The sequence below is a fragment of the Podarcis vaucheri genome, assembly GCF_965113315.1.
Source record: "Podarcis vaucheri genome assembly, chromosome: 5".
Classification (NCBI taxonomy): domain Eukaryota; kingdom Metazoa; phylum Chordata; class Lepidosauria; order Squamata; family Lacertidae; genus Podarcis; species Podarcis vaucheri.
The window spans coordinates 27,176,407-27,203,064 of record NC_138763.1 but is presented as its reverse complement, the minus strand read 5'-3'; the positions used below and the strand labels follow the sequence as shown (position 1 = coordinate 27,203,064).

Below are 26,658 nucleotides of genomic sequence, written 5' to 3'. Positions count from 1 at the left end.
TGATATTTTGGTGCGGCTGCGCACGTCTATTTAAGAGCAAGTCGAGATGGGTTGAATTGGCTTCATTTCATTCCATGTTTAAGCCACCCTTCCTTCTAGGGCAGAGAGTGGCGCACATATTTCTCCACTTGCCTCTTACTGTTTAACAACAACTCTGTGAGTTAGGCTAAGCTGAGAGGAGGTAACCAGCCCAAGATGGTGCAGGGAGCTTCACAACTGGGTATGGGTGGAGAAACTGAACCTGGGTTTTCTTGAGTTGTAGTCCAACAAGCAAACAAGCTACACTATACTGACGGGAAGAGTGAAGTGGACATAGGATTGCAGCAGCGTCAGTATGGTGCAATGGTTTACTAGTTTACTCCCAAGTAAACACCGCTGGACACAGCGGGATTTACGTTTCACTAAAAGTAGTTAGGATCACACTCTTAGAGGAGAGTGTTTAACTACAACTGGGCTTTACAATGAAAAACATCTGATAACTCTCCTTTTTTTAGGACTGCAGCCCTAAATTAATAGGTTTAAATCCCATTTATTTAGCTTGTGGGCAACCTTCAGAGTAGACTTCAGGGGCGATCCTAGCCTCATTTACCTGGGAGCAAGTCCATTTGATTTAACTACTTATGAGTAGACGTGGCTACGTTTGTTCTGTTAATCTGCTAAGGGCCTAATTCAGAAACTTTATGCTTGGAAGTTGGAACATATAACTAAACACCAGCGATGCTTATTCCACTGCACCCCCTCCATCCTGGAATTGCCTTATGCCAGGATTACATCCAAAGGAAACATTTTTTCTCTTTTTTAAAAAAAGACAAATAATTAATGCTAGTGGCCATCGCTGATATCCACGTTGGCCACCCATTTGAGAATGTTAAGAGAGGAAGTAATTTCTTATAAACTACCTATCTATTATAATGGAAATATCTACGGCTTCCCTGCCTCCCACCCCTCAATTTAAGAAAGAATCTTATTGGCATTTCCATAAGTTCTCCACGAGTATAAAAGCCATATAATGGGAACAAGGTGAGAAAGCTGTTCAGCCTTGTTTCACCAAGAAAAGGTCGTAAGTCAGGCAATTGGTGTCTGACCTGTCAGGAGAAGGTATAAAGGCTTCTTTCATTCAGTCGCTCACAATTTTCTCAGCTCTCACAAAAGTGTTTTTATTATTCTGTTTTCTTACCTCGTCCCTTAATTAAAAAGCTGAATGATTAGAATAGCACCTGCATAATGTCTGGACCACGGCTGCATACTAATTCAAGAGGCTTTACATCTCGTAATTATAACATAAAATCAGAGATTGAATAAAACAGAAGGATTGTGCCCCTAAAGCCCTGCTAATCCCCTTTAAAAGAGTCTGCTGAAATAATTCAGAACACTTTCCGGAAGTTGGATTACCGACTCTCTTTTTAACTTTGCACAATGAAATGATATTTCACACTTAAAGGAGTGTCTGAATTTTTACAACTGTTTCCCCCCCCCCTCTTAAATTGGACCGTTTCCTGCACGATTAAAAAAATAATCTGAGGTACTCCCTATCCCCAATCAAACGTTGTTGTTTTTCTTTTGTGTGCTTGTATAACACCCACCCACACCCACACACCACCAACATTTTCAAGTTTAGGAAAAATACAAGCAGTTGTAGTAGAGACCAGATTCATCAGGATGTTTAGCAGCATAGCTAAGCTATTGCTAAAGGAGAAAATAAAATTGTCACGGGCTACCTGGAGATATATTGTTCTAGCCATATCAATAAATAAATATGCTAAAGAGTGCTGTAATATCTTCAAACTCGACACTTGTGAATAGATTCGGAGTCAATAAAACAATGGCACTATGTTGCATGGCTACATTTTTCGCCTCTCAAGTAGTTCAGTTGAGATTAATGAGACTGATTCAGATGAGGTGGGTTGTGGGGTTGTTTTCGACGTTTCAGTGAAGAACAACTTCACCTAAGCCTTGAGGTAGTCAGTTTTAAAGAGGAATAATATAAACGGTTGGCTTATTATGTGAAAGCATCTGAGAACTCTGCCACCATTCAGTCAGACGAGAGTAAGTGTATTTAAACCGACTGAGTCACACTGAAGGCCAATGAAACAGGTAATAAATGAAGCCCCTCGCTTAACTGGGCTGTGGATCGAGGTCCCCAACACTCCAAAACATACAGAGAGAAAAGGGACAAAAATATTGGGAGATAATATAGGAAGTTCTCACGGTTAAGTAGAAATCTTTTAAAAATATGTATATACGTAACTAAAAAGTGATTAGGTTTCTTTCAAAAAGGGAAGGAGACGTTGGATCATTCAGCAATTTTCAAAATTTATGCATTGATCGAGAGGTTTCTTCCACCCCCATATTTAGGAAACGTCACATGAAATATTTTGAATCCATTCCCCCCCCTAAGAACTTGCTAGAAATTTTGCACGTTCTGCAATCTTCATCGATTTATTTGCTCTTAAGAGGAAGAAAGATGTGCAGAAACAGTTTTGAAAAAGTAAACCTACCTTCTTCAAACTGCATTTTGAATGCTACTGACGTAGCAGTGGCGATGGGATTCAGCCAAGGTTCAAAGGTTAATTTGCAAAAGAAGGAACTGCTCTTTCTATATATCCTTCAGGATCTATCCGTGAAAATAAAACATTTATAATGATGCTGATCATTTTTGCATTGTTTTCACTCTCTCTCTGTGTGTGTGTTTTTAAAGAACTAATTACCACATACTGTAGCTGCACAATTCCCGAACTTTCTTTAGTTCCTGAACATGCATAGAAAGAAAGGAAACATTTTGCACCTTTGCAAAGGTTGCTGCAGTTCTTTTGAATAAACAAGTAAGAAGAAGGGAATAAAAAATCCCCATGATGTATCATTTCTGCATCCTATCTCTACGGAATAGGAATTATATTATATCAAAATGAATTCTTTTCTATCAAAAGAAGACTTACTCTTTGGTTAAGAGGTTGCATGAGGCTCAAAGGAAGAACGTGCTTTAAATAGGTGTGTGCATGCCTCCATGCATTTTCGCCTTCATTTGGAAATCACCATTCTCAGAAGGTGACCTAAAATAATGTGAGTGTAAGCAAATGAACATATGACCCAGATAACATGCTGGGATTTAAGTGAAACTGGGGTTATTTCTGGTGCGCATGAGAAAAGTGGGGAGTGAAAGCAGGAGAGGACACTCGATTACCTTTAATTCCCTAATTTTACTCTGGTTTCTATTACTTCTTCCTTTGGTTATGACGCCAACAACAGGACTGATGTACGTGGGAATGCCACGATGCTAAGTTCACGCGACTGTGTGCGCCAGTTGTAGCGTGTATCTATCTGACCTGTAATACCCAGTCATCTCATTGGACCCATCCTTTGAGCACATTACATGAAATCAAGCCTAGGCTCGCCTCCCAAATTCTTATGTGTGTGTGCTTAGCGGTCAGTACCACTTAGAAAGTTAAGCGTTAAGGTTTCAAATCTCTCTATTCTCATCGACATAATGGAACACTCTGGCCCTCAGGGTGCCTAGTCAGCGTAGACGACATTGCCCCTCGTTTCCATTTGTTGTAGCTAGCTACTGGATGTGAATATACCGGCAGTGGCGTAGCGTGGGGGGTGCAGGGGGGCCGGGCGCAGCATCTGGGTGTTAGGGTTAGGGGGCGCAAATTACTTGCCTTGCCCCGGGTGCTGACAACCCACGCTACGCCACTGTATACCGGGCCTGAAAATGTGTAAAACACAATCCACCGGAGGAGCCTCTTATGCAAGCCCCATTGAATTGTATGGGAAGCAGGCAAGAAGACGAGAGGGTACTCCTTCACTCCGTAGTGACACGACCCATCAACCCCTGGTAGATTTCAAGAGTTGTTTCGAACAAAGATTTCAGGAGAGCAATTCATGGAAGCTGTGTTGTATGCCTGCAAACGAACATGGCATTAATTTCTCTGGATCTCCACGTAACACACTACACATACATCGTTTCTTCCAAGAGCGCAGGGAACTTCGCACAAAGTCAACTTAAATCGTGGCTGCGTGGCTCGCAACCTCTAACCCGAAAGTGTCCATTGTGTTCCTCCTGGCAAAACTTTCATTTCTGAAACATTCCTGGTCCTTTACTCGGAAAGCGGAAATGTCTTTCCAGGAACCGGACCAAGAGAGAGCCAGCTTCCGCCTGACATTCCCTGACACTACCTTCGAATCTAACCGTCTCTACACAAGAAACCGGGCGGCGAGGGCGGATCATCACCACCCCCCGGGTCATATACTTCTAGAGAGAAGCGCGGGCCATTCGTTTTTATGGGCATTCAATTAAAGGAGGTTGCAAAGACCCCGAAGGTCCTTTCTTCTTCTGCCTGCCTCCCCCCCCCCAGCCCCTCTCCCTTGTATAGTGTGCCTGGGCGGAAACGGGGCTCGGCCGTCCTGATTCATATTTCTAATCTTCATTTCCTAAAGATACAAATGGCCTTTTGTGAAATGAATGGTCTTTAATTAATGCGTCCGCACAATGCAGGGGCTTGCATGGGGATCGATGCTAGAAAGCAACAGGGGAGGAAGCCATCCGAAATGGATTGTCAGCATTAAAGGAAGAAAAAGGCAGCAGCGTCTATAGAAAGAGCAGGGAAGCCTGCCCACACGTCTCTCCCCATGTTGTCCGAGGGAACCTTCCATGTCTTGCTGACTACAGCCGAGTGTAATGATGATTACAGGGCTTCTGTCTGCGATTAGGGGCCACATAACTCTTGGCTTTAATAGTCGCCGACTCTCCAGCGTTGGGTTGGGGTTAGGGGGCGTTGTTTTGTTTTTTTTTTGTCGTCGTGCTTCCTACTCGCCAACCTTGCCGTCTGTAGAACAACCCACATTCCCCTCACTTCCTTGATCTCCTTTCCCACGTTCCACTAACCTGGTCTTCCTCTACCCCACCTTGGTCATATAGTTCGGCTTTCTGTAGATGCATAGTAACACAGATGCATTCTGTGAAGAATGCAAGCAAGGAGTGTGAGGAGCACAACTAAGGTGGAATGGAAGCCTCAACACACTTGCACAGGGGGACTTGCTTCCGAACACACCAAGGAATGGACAGTCAACCCTATCCCAGCTTTACTCAGATCTAAGCACCGTTTGTATAAGCACACCTTCCTTCCCAGCAGAAAGGAAGTGCTACAGACGCTAGCCATCACACACATTTACTTGGGTGTGAGTCTCGCTGATTTTAGTGACCTGTCCTTCTTTAGTGCAATGACAGCCCGATCCTATATATAGCTTGCTTGCTCCAACTGATTTCGACGGGACTTACTGTCGAGTGAGTGCGCATAGGATTCCGGTCTTGCACTGATAATATTTCCAAGCAGGAGAAAGGCAAATCAACGACTTGCACAATGCGCATGTGCAGCAAAACGCAGTAGTAGGCTAGCAGCGTTCGAAAGATAGATATATACAGTTGTGGGAAGGCGGAGAAATTTGAGGGGACTCATTATGGACTATTCACATTGAAAAAGGGATTGATTACTATCTGCCAGTGAACTAACTTCTTAAAAACAAGACAATCCCACCCCCGCAGTTCTGGAAATATTTATAAAAACAAAACACTAGTGTAGTAGAAAGCAGATATTATTTTCCTGCGCCAAACCATTTCTTGGGCACCATAGCTTTCCAACCCTAACTTGAGAGAATCGTTTATCATTTTCTAGGGGCATTGTTGAAGCCACAACGGATACTTGATTTTCAAAGAATCAGCTGGAAGGGGGGGGGGAGAGAGAAAAGAGAAAAGTAAAGACGAATTTAATCACAAAGAAGCAAGTTTTATATTTCTCATGGAGGGCTTTATTTTAAAAGTACAAATTATTTCTCCATAAGATTGAGTTTTCAGATAGCAATGATGTTTTCATCCAATATTCGTTTTTTTATTTATTTAAAAATCCATAACATGTCCATAATATTCCAACAACAATAATTGCCATTACATCGCATTAGAAACCGACCCAAATTATACATGGTTGCTGCGTAGAATTGATTTTTCCTTTTGCTGTTTAGTGTACAAGTGATAGGAGGGGATTGTTTAAAAAAACCTTTCAGAAATAGCACGGTAGGGCGAAAAATAAAACATTTTAATTCATCTTTATAAAAAGAAGCACCGAAGCTTCGTAAATATTTAAAGATACAACAATGCTACGCAGAATTTGTACAAATATCCTTTTCAAATAAAGAAACATTAAACCCCTGGGGGAAAACTGCATCTATTGGTAGATTGAAAACTGAATTTGGATTATAATCTTCCTTTTTTGAAATCAGTTTTTTAAAAAATGAGATATCCTTATCTACAGAAGTTCCTGTATTCAATAGTGAGGAATCATTCATTGTGTGTTTCCTTACCCAATGATCCTAGAAGATGTAACCTGAAATTTGGAAAGTACCTAGGAGAACCTCTCCCCCCCCCCTTTTTAAAACCTATACCATCTATGCAGAAGTAAGTGACACTGAGTTCAATGGGATTTACATTTACTCCCGGGTCAATGTGTATCTGATTGCAGCCTTACAGCTCAATCCTGGTTTACCCGCAAGTCTCACTGTTTTCAATGGGGCTTACTCCTATGAAAGCTTCATTAGGAGTCATCCTTACTCCGCTATCTTTTCTCACACCCCCTTTTAAGAATGACACCAACGCCACGATTTTTCTCTTCCCCCCCCCACTCCGTTTTGCTGAAGTCTCAACTTTTGGAGATCTCAAAAACTTCCTCACTATTTTGTGACATTTTTGTTGACCTAATAAAAGTATTGCCCTACTACTATAGTGTGGGTGGGTGGGAGTTGCGTTGTGTTTCTTCTTTTGTCTATATTTTTCATTCTGATTAAGGCAAGTGCTATTTAAACCTCAATCCTGAATAAATGCCTAAATTTAAGATGAATCTCACTTATTTCAAAGGAGCTTATTACTTCAGAAATTGTTTAGGACCACAGAGTCCCGCTGGAAACATTTCAAAACTAAACACGATACATAGAAGTCATTATTTATTTCACTAGGACTTATTTCACATATGGATTGGAACTGATGATGTACAATTGGTTTAAAGGACAAATCCTTCTGCTAACTGAGGTATGGACAGGGTGCTTGCGAATTCCTAAGACGGCCTCCATAATGCAAGGCCCAGTATCTTCCAATAAACAGGCACCAGTTAAACCACTCTTCTTTCCTCAGCCTCTGAGCCAACAAAAACTTACTGGGATCACTGCCAATAGTTTACACTCAGCACTTGGCTGCGACAAAAGAGGGCCCAACAACGATGCTACCATTTCATGGGGACCCAAAACTACCAGTGTGGCAGAAATGCTAAACTGGTGAGCAGTGCATTCTCCAAGCCACTATCTCATTCCCAAAGACATCTATGGACTCTTGAGTTTGGTGTTGTTGTTGTTTTTTCCTCCCAATTGAGAGTACCAAGTTGCGGAGTGAGTGGGATGCTGTTACTTTTCTTTCCACTCGCTGATAATAAAACACTGAGACATATGGAAGCCATCGCTTTGAAGGCGTAACCATTTTAGTGCACTGCAGTAGAGAAACGTGCTTTTTAGTAGGTAGTCTCAGCATTAACACGAGCCGAGCCTGCAATAAAGGCATGTACGAGCTGTTGCATTCTTTATACTGGGATAATGGGAGGGTAGCGAGGTTCAGCAGCTACAGACTTGGTGTTCATGGACGGCGTTCGTAGGAAGTTGGGTTTTGTGCAAAGAACAAAGGCTTGGGCAGAATTCAAGCCAATGAGTTCGGAATAGAAGATCCAGTTCCTCTGGGGCTGAGAAGTTCGGAAAGCAGAAGGTCTCTCGCTCTCGTTCTCCACCCCCTCTCGTTTTCCCCTCCCACCCTCCCCACCCTAGAGCTACACGCTCCCCTCCACCTACAGAGAGACAGACATAGGCAGACAGACGTAGGTAGATGTATGTATCTGATTGTATACTGGGACATTTTCTGTCTCCATCCCAACGTTATCTTTTAAGAAGTTTGGTTCCATCTCTTTAGAAACGGTCCCAGCTAACGGGGCAGAGGGAGTTTGACAGAGGGGAGAACAAATCGCTGACAAAGAACCTTTTTACGTTTCATCAGCGTTGTTAGGGCGACGAGGAGGAATTTCTCAGATAATAACTCCCACTTCAAAGATTTTTCAGCTCAATAGAAATTGGACCATCCTTTTTTATTCAGCCACAAGGGCTAGCACTAAAGACGACTCGACTGTTTGAATTTTTTTTTTTTTGTTCGGCGTGTTTATTTTCCCCCTATTCACTGGGGTACTTGGATAAAATAAACAAGAAGACAATTACTGGAACATGGACTTCTAACTTTCCCGGGACCGTGGCCCATCGTCCGTGGCCTCAGACTTGGGAGTGTCAAGTTCTGTAGCCCTGGAAGGCATTAAACCCTAATTTCTTGGGACATGGTTTTTGCCACACACCTAGGATCTAGTCCTTGTTTGTTTCCGTGAAAGAGTCAAGAAATTCAGAAGATTCCTCAGTCTTTGTTCTGGAAATGGCATCCCTTTCTAGTTCAGTCTCTATCTTCAGCAATGTGTGTGTGTGTGTGTGTGTGTGTGTGTGGATGTGACTGTGGGTGTTTACAAAGAAGGAAATAGTGTCAAAAAGCAACTTAAAGCCGCAGCATTCAGCAAGGAGCTAGATCCTAAGGAGGATGGAGTCAGACACAGAAATATCGAAATGTTACTTGCAAAGCAAAGATCAGCAAATATATACATTTTTGAATAAGAATAGTGACACCAGCTACTGTTTGGACCGTGCTTGTAGGATGTCTTAGGAGGGTTAAGACTAGGGGCGTGGAGACAAGAGTTTTGTGAGCTCACTAGTAAACAAAACTGGTCCACTACTGACTTGCTCCTGAGCAGTCCTATTCTAGCCAGATGGGCTACTTTGAACAAAAGTGGGTCCTCTACTATTGAGTCCCAGCCCCAGATTTCCATGGGTGCAAAATTTCACTCGACACTGGTAGCTCTTATAAAACCGCCTCGCCCCCTCCCGCCCTCCCCTACTTCGGTTTCTTAATCGCAAAGATCCAAGATGCTGCAACAAAAGCCCTCCTTAGAGAGCAAGCCAGCAAAGCAAGCCAAAGGGGACGAGATGGAGGAAGTCCATCTCTGAGGAAGAGCAGATTGAATGTATTAAGCTAGCATGAAACCAAAGGTCAGTGCAAATGTATCTTAATAGACTGTCTCGAATGGAGTGTGCCTCCTTTTCAAGGGCGCTTGCTATTGCTAGGCTCATTACCATAGCGATCCTAACGTGGCATGTTGATGCACCATAAAGCTCACACTTTCAACCCCCACCCTCCAACCAAAAAAAATAAAATAAAAATCAGAGCCTTTGAACAAGGCCGGGCTTGATTAGACCTTTCTCCTTTTCTTTTCCCTCCTTCAAACCCATTTCCTCGCCTTTAGAAAAGTCGCCATCAAATCCCAAAGGCCGTCTCTGATCATGGCCCAGAAGGAGAGAAACAAAAGTGAACTGGCGGACGGCGATTCAGGCGGCCCCCTTTTTCTTCCTGACATTCTTATCCATTCTGATTATGGGCTGGAACAAGGACCCCCATTCGCGTGGGGGTTTTCTTGCCCCGGAAATTCGGAGGGAAAATATGCATACTCCACGTCCATCACGAACACAACATACAAATGTGTGTGTGTGTGTGTGTGTGTGTGTGTGTGTGTGTGTGTGTGTGTGTGATGTGGTTTTGGCACTGTTGGGGTGTTTTCTGTTTTTTTATATATACATCGGTGAGGATGGGAGAAAGAAACTGAGCCGCGAGGGGATGGGGAGAAAGAGAGAGAATCTGTTAGACCTAAATATTATGTCCTTCATGAAAAGACTGGACGGGCTCCAGACTTCGCTTTTCACTCTTTTTAAGTATGACTTGCCTATTGCTATAGAAATCTTAACTCACCATGAAGATTCACCGTTGCGAAGAAATACTTTCATTGTGAGAGACTGCTTTGATGTCTAAGGCATAAGATGCGGGGCTTTTCAGCTGCCTCTGTCTAGATTACCTTGAGAGCAACGGGATAGACATCTGTAACAAGCAAATGAAAAATTAAAGGTGATTAGCCTACACATCCAAAAACCGCTTCTGCAAAGAAAGAAATCAAGAAGAAAAGGGAGAGGGAGGAGGAGGGCCGAGGGACGGAGCCGGGAGGGGGCAACCCAGCTCCAGACAAGGTGGAAGCATCTTTCGCAGATGGCCTCCATCCATCCATCTCTACCTTCTCATTTCCACGACGGCTCCACTAGATCAGAGGGAGTAAACGAGCAGCAGCAGTAATGGCAACGAATATCTTGTTTTAATTTTTATCCTGAGAATCGGGACGGGATGGTTATTTCTTTGTTTGCTATGTTTCGTCCATTTAACTCGGCGATCTATTAAGGATCTCTCGCTGAGGCAGTGAGAAGGAATGGGGAACCAAGTCATGCACATTGTTCAAAAGGTAGATAGGTGATAGATGGATTGATACCCAAATAGGTAGACTTTCTTCTATTTTTATTTTTTTTATTTTTTAAATGTGAATGCCTGAATGACACCAACCGCCCCATCTTCAGACGTAAGTACCACGGTGTTCACAGTTCACTGGGATGTCCCAATGAACTCAGTGGAACTTACTTCCGAGTAAATAAGCATATGGTCCTGCTGCACAAGGAAGATAGAGAGAAAGAAAGAGTTCAGAAACGTGGGAATGTTAAGGAAGGTAGGAGAGGATATATTGTTTTGATATAATCCCTCCTCACTCACGCTCAGAGCACATTCCCTTTGGAGCCACATTCCCCTGTGTGTCCATTCTAGGCAACAGGAAAATGTTGTACTTGACTGCTCTAGGGATAATACATTCCACAAGAAATAAGAAATTTCTGTTGCTGGTGGTGTGTACATGGCTAACCCAGAGACTGGGCTGGACGTTTTGCTTCACTCTCCTTCACTGAACTGAAGGAAATGGCTTTGTAGAAGTGTTTTGGCTAAGATCTTAGAGCGCCTACAGACAAATGGGCCTTTCCATAGTTTAAAAATCGATTAGAATGAACCACGCCCCCTCCCTCATTCCTAAATATACTGCCTGTAAATAAGTTTCATTGAAGTATATGGGTCTTACTACAAAGTGATGCGTTTAGGAGCTACAATCAGTAAATGAAATCCATATAATAATATTTCCACAAGCATTCCACCCCCCCGTCTGGGAAATTCGCTAGAGACAAGGACTCACATAGGGCTGATAAGAATCATATAGCTTTAGACACCTCGACATATGTTCAAGATTTTAAAACCATTTTATTTTTACCTTTACAAAAAATAATAATTAATATTTCGAATTGTTATTTTACATAACTACTGTTGTGCGTTTGAAAACCAGACCACCACTGGGTTTACACCACGGGTTCAGAAAAAATCGACACGTCGTGAATCCTTTTGGACAATCCAAGCAACTCAACACAATTACGTCACTCATAACAACTCCCCCCCCTTCTCTCCAATTAACATGGATCTCACCTTCCATCCACTAAGGAATCACAAGAACTCACAATTCAACAGAAATAATGCGAGGGAGGGGGAAGAGAAAAGGAGAATATGTTTATGCATTTAAATCCATTACTAGTGTAAATTAAAATGTACCATAAATCATTAAGCCACCCTTGGGTCTGTTTTATTAGTGACAAGTGGGAAGAATATACTGGTGAAAAAGGGGCAGTAAAGAGATCCCCCCCCCGAAAAAAACGTCAACTGAACTGGTAAATTAATCAAAGTATTTAATTGATCGATTTGTTGTACAGTTCGGTAACAAATAATATATTTATAGATACTGATGTTCCTTTTTGGAAAAAAAGCACACGCACACAGCCCCCCCACCCCCGCCAAGAAACCCAATTAAAATCCAGACACTGGGCTAATAAAACTGTCCAAGAAAAAACACCATCACAAGATACCAGCACCGACGATCGCAGCTGTACAGCTAGAAATCCGTATTAAAACACTTTGGTTCATTGATACAAAAGGATGTTTCCATTCAAATCGAGGCCATTGTAAACGTATGGGAAGGAGTTGGTCCGCGGAGTCTGCCCTGGGAGGGTGTAAAATAAAAAGAAGAGCTCATGGAAAGAGGTGCGGGGAGGTGGAGGTGGCGGGAGGGGGGTCTGCTGTCCTCTGTGCCATAATAAATACAAAACGGGGGTGGGGGAGAGAGGGAGGAGGTTTGTCCACCCCCCCCCCATGTATCTTCTCTCCGATAGCCTGTGCAGCATTTCTGATCGAAGGTGACTGACTGGGGGAAGAGGGAAGAGGCTGGGGAGGGGGGGAGGGGGAGGGGGCTTGCTCCCCAGGCCTGGGATCGATTTCCGCCCCTCCCCCAAGAACCGGGCCTTGCCGACCCGCCGTTCGTCCAGTGTGAGCCAAGGATCCACAGCACCCCGAAAAGAACAATGCAGTCTCGCCGCCGGCGGCGGGCCATCCTACCGTATTGACTTTAATAAGTGGGCCGGGGCTCGCAGTTCGTGTAAGCGGCCTCTCCCGGGTGAGGTGACGGAGAGTTACTGGGTGGAGTCGGGATGCCGCTGGCCCCTGAGCTCTGACACACGTACCATTCGCTCAGGTTGGCTGCCGCCTGGGTGGAGGAAGCCGCTGCGGGAGGTGGTGGCGGCGGTGGCGGCGGCGGCGGCTGAGGGGGCTCCCGGCCGCAGTCCGACGACGGCGACACCAGAGACGGGGTGGACGACTCGTAGCCCGAGCTGGGAGGTGGGGACTTGCAGTGGACTTTCATGTGCTTCCGCAAGGAGCTGGGGTGCGTGTAGGACTTGTCACAGCCTCGCACTTTGCAGTTGTAGGGCTTGTCGCTCGTGTGCACGTGGGAATGCTTCTTCCTGTCGCTGCTGTTGGCGAAGCGGCGCTCGCAGCCCTCGAACTCGCATTTGAAGGGCTTCTCGCCTGCAAGGAAAAGAGGGAATCCAGGGAGACTTTGCGTAAAGGACCAGGGTGGGAAAAGGTGCGGGTTTTATTGGGGTGGCGGGGTGGCGTGTCTGCAGGTCACAGGTTATTGAGCGATGAGCTCTGTGTCGCCCTCGCCCCACCTCGATTTCCCAGCAGTGGCCGTGGAGCCAAACCCAGCAGAAGCGCCTAGCAGCACTGTATGTGAACAGGATTACAAGGGTGTGAGGAGAGAGCTCTAAAGCTGTGGGGTCTTCTGAAATGACAAAGGGGGGAAGCTTCGTGTGTGAGTTGGTGTGTTCATCCCTATCAATGCCTGCCTTCCAGAGGAAGGGTGGAAATGTTCCAGGCCTTGGATGAAGGGCCTGGGGCGACGAGGTGGGACAACGCTTTCTCTTCCCTAGGCTCCTTGCCCATCTCGCTCGCTCCTCTTATCCGTACCGTGTCCGTATGGACACATATTTCCCATCTCACAAATGCCCCTCCAAGCTCTCTAACCTGACAATCCCTTTACTTCAGAGATGGCTACATAACCTAGGTTAGGATCTGAAACCCCAGAACCTACGGATTCGTGGCCTTGTGGTGCATAGCTTCTTACCAGTCTCGGGCACTCCCACATAAACAACTCCACATGCTGCAAGGCACCTTCTTCTTGCGCGCGCACACAGAGTCGCACAAGAGCTCACATTTGACCTTGCCAATAGGCTTTGGAGGAAAGTGGGGTTGCAAAGTAGGCTTCGGAGGAAACGATGAGCAAATGTCAGCAGCCAGCTCATTAAAACCATCGTTTAGATATACCACGGCTGAACCAGTGTTGCACAGGTTTAGAAATCTATCGATCTATCTATCTGTATCTAACTCTATCTATCTATCTATATCTATCTATCATCTATCTATCTATCTATCATCTATCTATCTATCTATCTATCTATCTATATCTATCTATCTATCATAATCTCTTTCACCTCTCTCAAATTCATATAGAAATAACTAAATTAATACATAACTTAACCTAAAGGCAGTTCTGGTAGTTTCTGGAGAATAATCTACGATAGAGTATCTTTCCACTTCATATCCTTAGTATAGATTAATGATCTAGAAGGATCTCAGTAGCATTTTGCTCGGAAAGCCAACGCCTTACTGAGTAGGCCAAGATTTCATTTTGCTATCAAGGAAAATCTGCAGAAACTAACAGACAGGGACCTATTTAGCAGCGGAGAGAAAGAGAAAAACAACGACGCAGTCCTTAGTGCATTGTCCATGGGAGAACTCATTGATCTGGCTAGATGATATGCATTGGAAACATATTAAACACCATAAGCGGGATGAGATATTGGAAAGGTGAGGAGGGGTGAGAGACGGAAGGAAGCCAGATTCCCCAGGAAATCTACTGGAGATAGTCTGTACACCAAATGCTGCATGGGCGATTTTTCACCGATAAAGGAAAACACGTTGAAGCCACGTGCTTTGATGTCTCTACGGAGCACGGATGCCTTATTCTGAAAAACCAACAGACAGAGACGCTTGCGTACGAAAGTCGCGCAAAAAATGATATAACGCATATTTGACAGGGATGGGAATGAAGGTCAGGATACTATGCGTTTCTTAGAGGCAAATGTTGCCAAAATAGCAGGGTAAGTGCATATGTGTGTTAGTGTGTGTTTGTTTGTGTAGCATTTTAAAAACATGAGTTCCTTAATGAGGCCATGTTGTATATTCAGACTTCAGCACAAAACATTTTTTTTTAATTAAAAAAAGCTGTGTCTACTGAATATGCTAAGGCTAAAGTGTTCTTTAAGAAATGTTGGTGGGGAGCTAAGCAACTGCTACTCCCCCCCCCCTACAAAAGCATTCTCTGTCAGTGTAATGATTCAGGGAAATCCGCCGTGCTGGACGGCTAGTTATTGCAAAGAGTAAAATATGGTTCCACATTTTAAAGAATATCGGTGGCAAATACCAATATTGGTCTCAGGCCTGCGAGAAAACGACGTTTTTAGCAGGCTAGGCATGACAAGTGAGGCTCCGTGTGTACCTGCATCGAAAGGTATTTACTCATTTTGCTTTGTTTTGGCGGGGAGAGAAAAGAAAAGGAAGGTCATCTGTATATTTTGACGGCTCTTTAAGTATTTTAATTATAGTTCCTTGTAAAGAAACAGTTTGACCTTCCGCTACTCAGCTGAAATAACAAATCAAGCGGATTGGTGTAGCACAGGCAAGCAGTAAGTTAGGAGGCCCTGGGGAGAGGCCCCGTCATAAACCCAGCGATCGGGCGGAGTGAGTTACATCGTGGTATAAGACCGGTCTTGTTTCTCGCGAGCAACAACAAAAAAATAAATAAAAATGGCCAGCTTCCTTCCACACCTCGGCACCTTGGCAGAGGTAAATAAAGGCCCCGGCCACAAGAAATGATTGCAGAAAGGGGCTCTTCCTTGCTGGCTGTAGCGCATTATCTATGAATGGTTTCAGGCCTAGGGTTAATGTTAGAGTTCCCCCTGTTAAAAGGATAGGATTCCCTGCGCGTAAATATGTATCGGTCAAAAGGAAACGTGCTTGAATGTTTGTCTCTGACCCGCCGCACTTTTGAAAGTGTGTGTTTGGGGGTGGAGAGATGCGGGCGGGGGGGAGAGGAAGAGAGGAAGCGAGGACTGAGGAAGGATGGGGGCAAGGGCGCGCGCGCGCGCACACACCGCAGCGAGTCGACACCGCCATTTTCTACCCACACTTGTAGCTCTCATAGGACTCGCTGTGGAGAGCAATACGTACAGCTTGGAGATTTTAGCATAATCCTCCCAACTCTGGGACTGGATTAAAGTATTTGCAAAATTCTCGAGGGGGAGGGGAGGAGGGATATTGAGCTTGCCAGCGCCAGCACTATAAATTACAAGTTAAAACATACCTCTCTTACTGCGGCCTAAACACCACCTTGGTCACAATTGTCCCTTGGCCAGTTCTGATGGTAAGGAAGTGATTTTTGCTTTCCTTCTTTTGATACCTGTGCTACGTTATTGTGAATTAAGTTCGTTCTCTCTCCCTCCCTCCTTCCCTCCCTCTCTCTCATCTCCAGAAACCCATTCCTGTCTGCCCAGGCTCAGGGAAACGCAACGTCATTAATATTTGAGAAGGCAATTATTTTCTCGTTTAAATCTAGAACTGTCTTCATGAATAATTTGCAGGAAGTTCTATTGCCATTTCAGAAACATTTGGGTTTGAGAACTTAGGGCGGGGTGGGTCAATCGAAAACGCTGCCTTGTAATAAGGCCTAAGGATTCCACCTCCACTTCTCCCTCTCTCCACCCCAAGCCTAGCCCACCACCACTGCAAAAATAAATTAATTAAGCAGGGAAGTTCAAGCGAAACGACTACATAATGTAGTACATTTTGAATGCTGAACTCCAAGCCCGCACCCTTCCCAGGCACTCAACTGGTTGCACTGATGTAGGTCAAATTTACCAAGAATCCGACCATTTTCTGCTTCATAGACTTCAAAGGAGAAGGCGGCTAAAGGGCAGTAAAAGTTTGTTTACTTAAGAAAAACACTGTAATTAAGGGATGAACTGTGCTCTTCAGTGCTTTCCTACCTAACACGAAGATGCCTTGGTGTCATTCGCATAATTAATATTTTAAATAAAATAAGTAACAAAATATTCTCCATCAAATGCACAGCTTTATTTTAAACGTAGTTTTTGGAGGGGGGTAGGAGACTAACCTAACCATACTACAGTTAAGGCTACGACATTTTAGAACTGCAGAGAGAGAGAGAGAGAGAGAGAGAGAGAGAGAGAGTGTCTCGTTGGGTTGTAAGGATATCTTACAATAGGATTATGTCGTTTTCCTGGGAGTTTATAAGGCTGTGGAGTGTGTGTGCAAAAAACTGCACAGTGGAACGGATTTAATTTTCCAAAAGGGCTTATTTATTATCTTCTGGTGTGTGTGTGTGAGAGAGAAAGAGAGTCGGATAGGAAGGAATGGAGTGGAGAAGGCAATAAAAAGCTAAGAAGACCGGCTGCTAAACTAACTCTCTACAACTTCACAGGCTGAATTTGGAAGTCTGAAAACTTTATACCGCCAGTTTCATTCATTCACCACAGATGCTTCTGTGGATTCCGAGGTCAAAGAGGGTGTTGGCAAGGTCTTCCCCTTCAAATAACTTTCCTTTCTGTCTTAACGAGAAATTGTTCCTATTTCTGACAAAAATTTACTTCATAATTCTGTCCAATGACCGTTCAAAAAGAACATGCTAGGAAGACAAAATTAACTCCAAACACACACCACTACTCCCCTCTTTCCTTCCCAGGTTCCTAAAGAGCACCTTCCCATATTTCAATCTCCGTAGCACTTTAAGAAGGAAAAGGCTCTTACGAAGACTTGGGATGAAACATCGCAGGGTTCCTCGTACAAAACAAAAAGAGGGGACCTTGCAGCTGTGCTTTTCTCACAAGGAAGGCGGCAGAAGCAGCATCCCAGCAGCATCACTCAAAACTGCCTAGACAAGTTGCAACTTCCATTGTTCGCTCCTAATTTGCGAGCTTGCATCAAGATTGGATGCTTTTCCGTCTCTATAGGGCTTTTTAACTCTCCCCTCTCCAGGAAATCCCGATCTAAATCATGGAAGACCTTTCTTGCATACGCACATACACATACACGTCAGCATTATGCACACACACGCCTCAATTCTTCAAACGAAAGACAACAATCAAAACAAACTATTGATCCGGTCTTGATTGGCTAGTATTAATTCTATGTAGAATCATAGCGGGCGGGGGTGGGGGAGATCGCACATGCAGCAGATAGTTGAACAAAACACGAATGAAGAAAGACCTTTCCATACTGACCTGTGTGCGTCCTTTTGTGGATTTTGAGATTTTCCGAGCGAGCGAAGACTTTCCCGCATCCCGGGAAAGGACAAGGGAAAGGTTTCTCCCCCGTGTGGACTCGGATGTGGTTGACCAGTTTGTATTTGGCCTTGAAAGGCTTCCCTTCTCTGGGACACTCTTCCCAGAAGCAAATGTGGTTGGACTGCTCCGGCCCTCCAACGTGCTCCACGGTGACGTGAGTCACCAGCTCGTGCATGGTGCTGAAAGTTTTCGAGCATAATTTTTTGGGAGTCTGGTCCAGTTCGATCCACTTGCAGATGAGCTCCTGCTTGATGGGCTGCCTCATGTAGCGGAAGAAAGCCCCAGGGCCGTGGTGTGGAGCTAAATTCACGTTCAGGTTCATGCCACCGTAGCCGTGGAAGGAGGAAGCAGCAAAAGGATCTGTCCTGGAGACTGGTACTGTCGTGAAAGGTTCAGACCTGGCATACATTTCTCCAGGTAGCCCCAGCCTTATCTGTCCGTTTAGATGGCCACCTGGAGCTGCATGGGGAGGTTGCTCATGGTGGAGTCCAGTAAAAAGCGAGGGAGTTCCGGCTTCTGAGTGGTGGTGGTGGAGGTGGTGGTGGTGGTGGTGAGCATGGTGTCCGGGGTAGCTACCTGTTGTTGAGACAAACATTCCATGGTGAGAACCTGTAGCAGCAGAGTGTTGATAAGGGAGTCCTGGCATGACTGGGGCTGTCAGATCTCTGCGCAGGAAGAATTCCCTACCTGATGAAAGAGCATGACTTGGGTGAGGGACTGCGTAAGGGACTGTTGTTGACTGCGCCGGGCCAAATGCTCCTGCTGGACTGGGTACCACCTCGGCTTGGCCTGTCACAGGATGGTGGGGATGAGGCTGAGGGGCAGGGCTGAGCTTAAGGGCCGCTGAGTGATGAGGAGGATGAGAGTGGTGGCGGTGGTGATGATGATGATGGAGAGGATGGTAGTGGTGCCCCATGTGTTCTGACCGGAATGGACTCAGCCCGAGGCGGCTTTCTGCAGCGTACTCCCCAGGGTGCGTGGGAACCATGGAGTGGGGATGCCCGGCGAAGCCTGTCATGCTCTGAGGGGAGTGGTGATGGTGGCGGTGATGACGATGACGAGGAGCCCCTGCCAAGCCTAGTAATTTCAGCGCCGTGTTCCGTTTGGAGAGTGAAGCAGAGTCCATTACTGGGCTCCCCCAAAGCCTCCAAGCTCTCCTGGTTCTACTACAATTCTAAAAAGTCACCTGACGCCGAGGAGGGGGGAGCGAGGGAGAAAGAGGAAGAGCGGTGGAAAAACTTTTTTGAAAGTCCCCCCCCCCACCCGCAAAGAAAAAAGGTTTTTCCCCTCCCTCTCTCTTGGTCTGGACTATTTGGCTTTGTTTTGTTTTTGCTCCCCGCTCCCCCCCCCTTCCCCTTTCTTTTCTCCCCCTCCTCTTCCATTATTGTGTGTGTGTGTGTGTGTTTTTCCTCCTTCCTTTTTTTTTTAATGCCTACGTGGAATCCCATACGCTTTGAGAAGCAGCAGCAGGACGCTGGGAGGCTACTGAATAGCGCTTCACAGACTAGGCTCCAACCCAGAGAGCTAAACAATCAGGGCGGTCGCTGATTGGCCGAAGCTGCCTGACCGAAGTCAGCGCTGACAGGTCCCCGCTGAAGTCTGAAAAGATTTAGGAAGGGGTAAAGGGGCGGGGAGGGAGGAAGAGGACTCGGGAAGCAGTGCGCCTGCGCTGCGTTTGTGGATAATCCCCCCCCACCACCAAAAGCTCCTTCCCTTTCTCCTCCTCCTCTTCCCCCTTTGCCCCCTCCCTCTCTAGCCCTAACCAGTGCGCCGAGCTTGTCCGATGTTTGCATTTACTCCCCGCATTTTGTTTTTATCTGCGTTTAACTGATTAAGGGCCGCTGGAACCGTCTTCCCCAGACGGAATGAGGGGTCCTCCGAGTCGTTTACGCGCTAATGAGCAGTGGTTGCCAAAGGAGGAACAAGGCCTTGAGCAAGCGGCGGCAGCAGCTCCTGGGAGCGCCGGGGAGGCGAGGCTGGCCGGCGGGTGGCTGTTGCTTTCTCCCCACCCCTTCCAAAGACGCTTTGGTTGTCCCCGATCATCTGCTAAGAAGAACCAGGCGCTTGGAGGTATCCTGAGTGATCTCCTGACTCCTGCACGGCTTGGATCGTGGCTCAAGCCCCTTCTGCTTTCTGTTCTCCTGCTAGCCTCCAACCATTTACTTACACACACACACACACACACACACACACACACACACACGTTCTCCTTCCACACCCAGCCCTGTCTCTTTTTCTCACTTAGCCTCGTAATGAGCAGACGATTTAATGGAGAGCTCAGATCGGTGTCTGCTTCGGGGCGGACTGCCTGCCTGATTGGCCACCGAGCAGCTCTTTGTGGACTCACCAAAGTGCAATTCTCAACTCCCTTCCAGTTTCCTTCCTGCAAGAGCAACAACAAAGATGGAGAAGGGGCGGGAGGGGAGGAAGGTAGCACACATCACACAGGGACTTTCACAAAACTTCCGCTCTCGAGGGACAGGGGAACGGGGAGGGGGGGTGAAATACGGCTAGGCCAAGCCGCCGCAGAAATCAGCAGGGAAGGAGGTAGGGAGGAGAGAGACTGCCCGGAGAAGGTCTGCCGAGACGTAGCAAGCTCTCCTCCGTCCCCTTTCCCTGCCCTCACAATCGCCCAGATTATGAATGAATCCGAAAGACAGGAGACGCGCGGGGCTTTCTGAGACCGCCTCATAAATTCCTTTGCCTATGACCCACCATTGTAGGAAGTAGAGAAGCGCGCAGGTTTGTTACCAGGCCTGTTTTGGGCCAGGAGCAAAAGTCTAGATTATTTTCTTTAAAGCAATACAGCGATGGTGGTGGACCCCAAACCCCGGGCCAGGCAAGATGCTTTCGAGGGATCCAATCCTACACACACACTACCTCCACCCTCGCTTCCTAACCTCCAGCCCAACCGCGCCATCAATTTGACTGCTGATTATTTATAGCACAGACAAATCTCCGGGACTCCCGTCCCCAACAGAAATGGGCACAATGTGGAAGAGACAGGCTTTGCATACAGAAGTCCTGGGAAGCGGAACTGGGCAGCTAGGTATTTAGATTTCTGACACTTGTTGGCGGCCCAGAGAACCAGACCTTTAAAACAACAACAACAAAGGCTAAAGCTCTGCCACATCTTTCATTTCCCACGATTACACGATATTTATGTCCCCCTCCCTTTAAAAGTAATACAAAAAAGTCATACCTAATACCTGCAATTAACTGGCGCGTATAACCCAATCCAAATATTGCAAATCATTTCAGGAGGCTTATGCAACTAATAAGTCTCTGACCATCTGAAGCAGCCCTGGATGCGTGTGAAACATCGTGTTGAATCCCTTTGCCTCTCCCTGTCAAACGCAATCGCCCACATTCATTTATAAGGAGCAATTAAAAGATCAAGTCAATTTAAAAAGCAACCTGTAGATTAATAGATAAATCTATCGGACGTTATGATGCTCACATTTGCTCACTGTCAAAAGGAAAATAAACCGATTGCAAGTGTACTGTATCCGTGATGAAAATAAAAGTATAGAGTTTATTATTTTTACCCCCACCAAAAAAAAAGTCATTGAAAGCCCTTCCAATAAATGCTGGAACCCGATATTACTAAATTCAGGTAATTCTGTTCTCCTCCATTTAGTGGGATAATATCAAAATTCGGCCTTGAACTCTGGACCTAAACTCCTAAACGTAAAAGTTACTTTAAGTATACCCACTTTCTGCAGAAGGGCAGCTTTCAATGTTACTTAAAATCCAGGAAGAAACACGGCAATTTTGAGAATGTTTCCCCCCACTGAACAAGCAGCATTTTTTACTTTTAAATGACATCCTGCGAAAAGAGCCCTTTATTTTTATTTTATTTTTAAAAACTGAACCATTTGGGCAAAAGTAAAATGCAAAATCGACACGTACTTTTAAAAATAATATTCTTTCTCGCTTTCTGTCCCGTGTTAATAGCTGCACAAGTGATGTCCTGAAACCGAAAGCCGCTCTTAAGTTACTTGTGGTAATGCCCTGAGTATTAGTGAGGTCAGTGTTATTAAAGATGCAATCACAACACTCACTTGAGAGTAATCCCAACTGAATTCAGTGGAAGTTCCGAGGAAACATGCATAGGATGGGCTTTAACTCATTTCAGATGCAAGACTAGGTGGTGAATTAAAAGTGCCCCCCCCTCAAAGGAAGTCACATATTAAAGGAGAATAACATCATTTCTCGGGATACAGAACTTCAGTTTCAAGAGTAAATATTTCTTTCTCTCATCCTCGCAAAATTTACATATTGTCATACAGTAAATAAACTATCTGAAGCCGCACTGAACACTTACAGCTTTTCCACCACTATCCCCTCTCCCCCCCCCCAAAATATTTGAACTTTTTGTTTTTATTTTTTAAAAGCAACGTTTAGCTATAATGTTGAAACAGTTGCCAGTCACTGCATTTTAGAAAAATCACCCCGGAGACAGACCTTAGCAAACATCAAAACAATTTCTTGGGATATTCTAAAGTTGCTAGCTAAATGTTGTTTTTGTATGCTTGGGAACAACAATTCCCGACTCAGGCAATTGCCAATCAAATTTACGTAAAGCAGAAAAATAGGAGCCTGCCTCCTATAAAATATTTTTGAATTGCTAAATCGTGGAATATCGAGTTCAAGATGTACGACATGCATAAATAATTATCTAAGAAGCATCTCATTACACTTTATACCATAGCGGGAGTTATATTCTTGTTTTTGACCATTTTTGTACAGATCACAATACTGAGGATAAAATAAAAGGCAGCTAAATCGGTATTTATTATTGTATGAATGTAACGCGCGCGCACACATTGATGCCCCGAGGACCTGAAAAGTTACACACGCTGTAATTAACTAGCTCTCCTTACGTAACATGTTTATGTAGACAACTTAAACCCCCCAGTAGTTCAAGACGACCTTCCCTTGCCAGTTTCTTCGCCCTAAGCCAAAAACATTTCGTCTTTTCCTTCCTCATCCCTGACCATCTCCGAAGAAGATCACAGAAAGAAAGAAACGTTATCGGAAGGAGGACTCTGGAAGGCTGTTACTTACAAAGGTACTGAGAGTGTGACTTCCAAATAAAGCTGTTTTCCTCATCCCTCCTTACAACCACTTCACCTCTACACTCTTGACATCCTTCAGTCCTGACAGTCCTCAGTCAAGGGAGAAAACATCTGGAACAGTTTATCAATATATATATGTTACTATCGGTTGGCTTAGGCCATTCTAAAATATTGGCATGGCTTCTTGTCAAACGCTAATGGCTTTATCCGCTCTTACTTAAAACCCTGAGGTTCCTCACAGGGGTTTCCCCCCCTTGTTCCCCCCTCTGCTTGCATGAGTCCAATGGAAAAGAAATGGCCCATGGTGTCTCTCTCATTATATTAGGTGAAGTTAGTGCTCTCACTCCTAGCATTTGTTGTGTACCTTGGGAGACATATCTCTGTGCGTGTGTGTGTGTGTGTGCGCGCGCGCGCGCGCGCGCATAAAGGAGACAGAGTAGACAAGTGAGGGAGGGTGGTGATGCAGATCGAGCTGTACACATGACCAGAAGGCGGAGGAAACAGAACGAGGAGGGCCTGAACAAAGTTGCAGAGTTATCCAGGAGACTTGCATCTGCGATGCAGCTCCTACCTGTCTAATGTGCGCTTTTCTTTGTGGTTCCCTCAGTGTGTGTGTGAGTGTGGGCGCGCGCGCGCGCACGGTTCATTTAGTAGTTCATTTTGCCTGCAAAACATGTTCTATATATTGAGTAGATAAAACGACCAGAAGAGCAGAATAGCTCACCCTTCCACAAATAAACAAATCGGGATGGCAGGGACTCCCCGCCTTAGATTTTTAAACTGTCATGGCCCTCATGGACGCATTCCACTTCTAATATAAATACTGGAGCTGAGGAACTTGATGACAAGGAGAGCTGCACTTTGCAAGAATAACGCCCAGCCCAGTTGCGTTAGCATGGCCACTAGCCAAAAGCAGAATCTAGACTCCCCAAAGGCAATAACACTGTTTGGTTACTAGCTCCATTGGACTACTACTGCTGCTGCTGCTATTAGCTTCCCACCGGAGGACCGCAGCCGCATACGGCGTGGAACAGACAATTAGAAGTCCTTGCACGTTTGTCCACAAAATGTTTTGCGGATCGCAGTTTCTCCCCCTACTGACTGTCCTGGACAATGTGGCCCAATTGTAAAGTATTGGCAAGATGCCCTTTACTCACAGAGCCCAGTTAAGTCCACCTATTGGGACTATGTAAGCGGGTTTCAATGAGATTGCTGCGGCTTAACTGTCTTGTGAACTGGTTTGAGGATCCTAACAACTTGAACACCGTGGCCCAGTGGTTTGGGGGGGATCACAGACTTGCCCTGCCAGACAGTTAGTAGGAGAGAGATGAGGTTTGTTGAAGAAAAACCCTCCTATTACGCACACACAACCACATTGATAGCACCTACTAATAACCATTGAAAAGCTGAACAAATGACAATTGACTTCTTCCGTTTCAGGTTTTGCTTATCATAGCCTAGGAAATAAATGCATACCAGAAAGTAGGCAGCAAAGCAGCCATTCTGCCCTCTGTCTCCCACTGACACCAGCGACAATTATGTCTGCTTAAGTGTCGGCAGGATTGCCGCCCAATGGCGTGTTCTGTTGCTTCCAGTGACCTCAGGCACGAACTGGAAAAGATGTAGTTAAGATTTCTGCATAAGAGAAACCACAGTATTATTTCTGTAGGTTGGAGATTCAGCAGAAATCTGTTGTGGGAAGGAGATTTAAACTCCCCCCCCCCAAAATACCTTCTCGATCAGTTCCAAGGACCAACAGCCTAAGAGTCTGAGGTGCTTTTCTGCACTCTAAACCCAGATATAATCACATTTGTAGTTTATATTATCCTATCTTCAGCAAGGAATAGATTACATTTCTGCATAAACACGACACCTGGCTGATTTCCCCAATAAATAAGTAAATACAGAATGGGAAAGTGTAAGCTTTTTTAAAAAAAACAACAACAAATAAATAAATAAACTTCCTGAACTTCCTGGTCTTATACGCTGCCAGTATTTTCTTTACCCCATCTCTTTAACAGAGTTTATTAGGCTGTATCTGCTAGCAGAATCTGACCTTTAGCTTTTAGTTAAAACAGCCAGATTCTCTGGGCGATTGAGACTCGCAGAAACTTTTTTCGCGTTTTCTATGTCTGTCTCGCTGAAGGGTCATTGAATCAGTGTAGGGAAGTGGTGACCTTTCCGAAGAAGGTCTTCACTGCTTATGAAGAAGGAAAGTCTTGTGAATAAGGGATTTCTATGCAACTCTACCCCTTCCCACTTCAAAAATCGCCTGTAAACGCAAATCTTCAGGGTGCACTACGGACATTGTCGCCTTAATTCGAATAGCAGCGTAGGAATTCATAGGAAAAGGAACCAGCCCGATAAGAGGCTTCCTTAAGCTGAAATATACGGGTGCAAGACTTGTGTCGTGCACATGATTTCGAGGGAAACAATCCATTTAAAACCCAAGTTATCTGGGGGATTAACTGAGTTGTTGATGGGCTGTAAGAGAATAATACAGAGGGAAGCCCGTGTTTCCTGATCACCTATTCAGCATTTAGGCAGCCGGGAGACTTAAGAGAAGGGACGGAATTCACCAAAATCAAGAAGAGCCACGTGGAAGGATTGGTGAAGAATCGCCGCAAGATAATGATGAGAATTAAACGTGAACCCTCCCTTTTATTCAGGAAGGTATTGGCTCAGAAAATATGACGGAAAATACTGATGTAAAATAAAGGAGAAATTCTGTATCTCCCCCCCCCCTTTTAATATGACCTGCTGAAAACTAATGTCTAACTGGGCTAAGCTACAGGAAAGGATGACAAAGCAGGTAATAGATAGAAGGTAATGACCAGTTGTGAAGATGGGATGGCTCCAAATCCTCTTCCTCCCACCAGTTCAGAACTTGAATTACTGAAGATCAACCCAATCAAATGTTTATTTCAAATGGAATACTTAATCTAGTGCCTCAGATTAAGGTATTCCTGTCAGATAAGATGTCAATCAATGCCCTACTTAACTCCTCGCATGGTGGAAGTTGGGTAGCCAGCACATTGTGGAAAGCTGGTATACCGGGTAACGATGATACATATCATGTAAACCCCATCGCCAAGATCAAAGCTTTCTTCTTTAATAGGATCCAATACATGTCAAACCTCATTCCAATCAAATCGCCCGTAAATTAATGCAAGATGAATATGTCATAGAATAATGTGACAATGCAATCACAGAGGGTCAGGGGTTGTTGTTTCAATGAGAGAGTTGTCAAATATTAATTCTAGAACCTCCAAATGAATAGGCAGAGAGCAGGATTAAGCGCTTGCTGGTGGGACCTTGTGTGGCTGATTTGCGTTCATGCAAGCAAGTTAAACACTATAGGGGAGGAATCATATATTGTCTTTGGGCTTTTTTTAAAAAAGAAAGTCATATTTTAACTTACTTGACTGTCCCAGAAGGTTTCTGTAAAGTCGTTTTCTTTTCCTCATTACAAGGGTAACCTTGTGCCTTATTTTCTAACTTGGTTCCTGTTCAGGAGAGAAAAGTGGCAATATTTTTTAAAGTGTCTAGTTTATATGCAAGTGATAAATAATTGAAGAATGGCGTGAAATCTTTTTTTTTTTAATACCCCCATCCCGAATAAAAACCTCAAATTGTTTTGGAACTCAAGTCTTTGTGTCGCCAAAATATGGCAGAAGTAAAGAAGGGGGGGAGGGGGAGAGATGGAAGAGGTGGAATATATTTACAATAAAACATTTCAAAACTT

General features: G+C 44.9%; 1 protein-coding gene across 8 annotated transcripts; it reads right to left on the bottom strand.

The window, feature by feature from the left end:
* Window positions 1-3,887: 3,887 nt before the first annotated feature.
* On the bottom strand, window positions 3,888-19,180 carry ZIC4 (Zic family member 4). 8 transcript variants are annotated; one of them, XR_014220102.1, is made up of 4 exons: window positions 17,770-19,180; window positions 12,470-12,937; window positions 9,920-10,045; window positions 3,888-3,902 (listed from the first exon to the last, which is right to left on the bottom strand). XR_014220102.1 is itself a non-coding variant. In XM_082224295.1 (4 exons), the coding sequence occupies exons 1-4, from the start codon at window positions 18,956-18,958 to the stop codon at window positions 11,933-11,935; spliced, it is 1,566 nt and encodes a 521-aa protein (XP_082080421.1). In that variant the 5' UTR covers window positions 18,959-19,178; the 3' UTR covers window positions 10,055-11,932. The 8 variants fall into 8 exon arrangements, 6 of the variants coding, with proteins under 6 accessions (XP_082080419.1, XP_082080422.1, XP_082080421.1 ...); XR_014220103.1 differs by lacking the exon at window positions 3,888-3,902 and adding an exon at window positions 8,216-8,650; XM_082224295.1 differs by lacking the exons at window positions 3,888-3,902; window positions 9,920-10,045 and adding an exon at window positions 10,055-12,077 and having other exon boundaries at window positions 12,595-12,937; window positions 17,770-18,408; window positions 18,520-19,178.
* Between the last annotated feature and the right edge of the window lie 7,478 nt (window positions 19,181-26,658).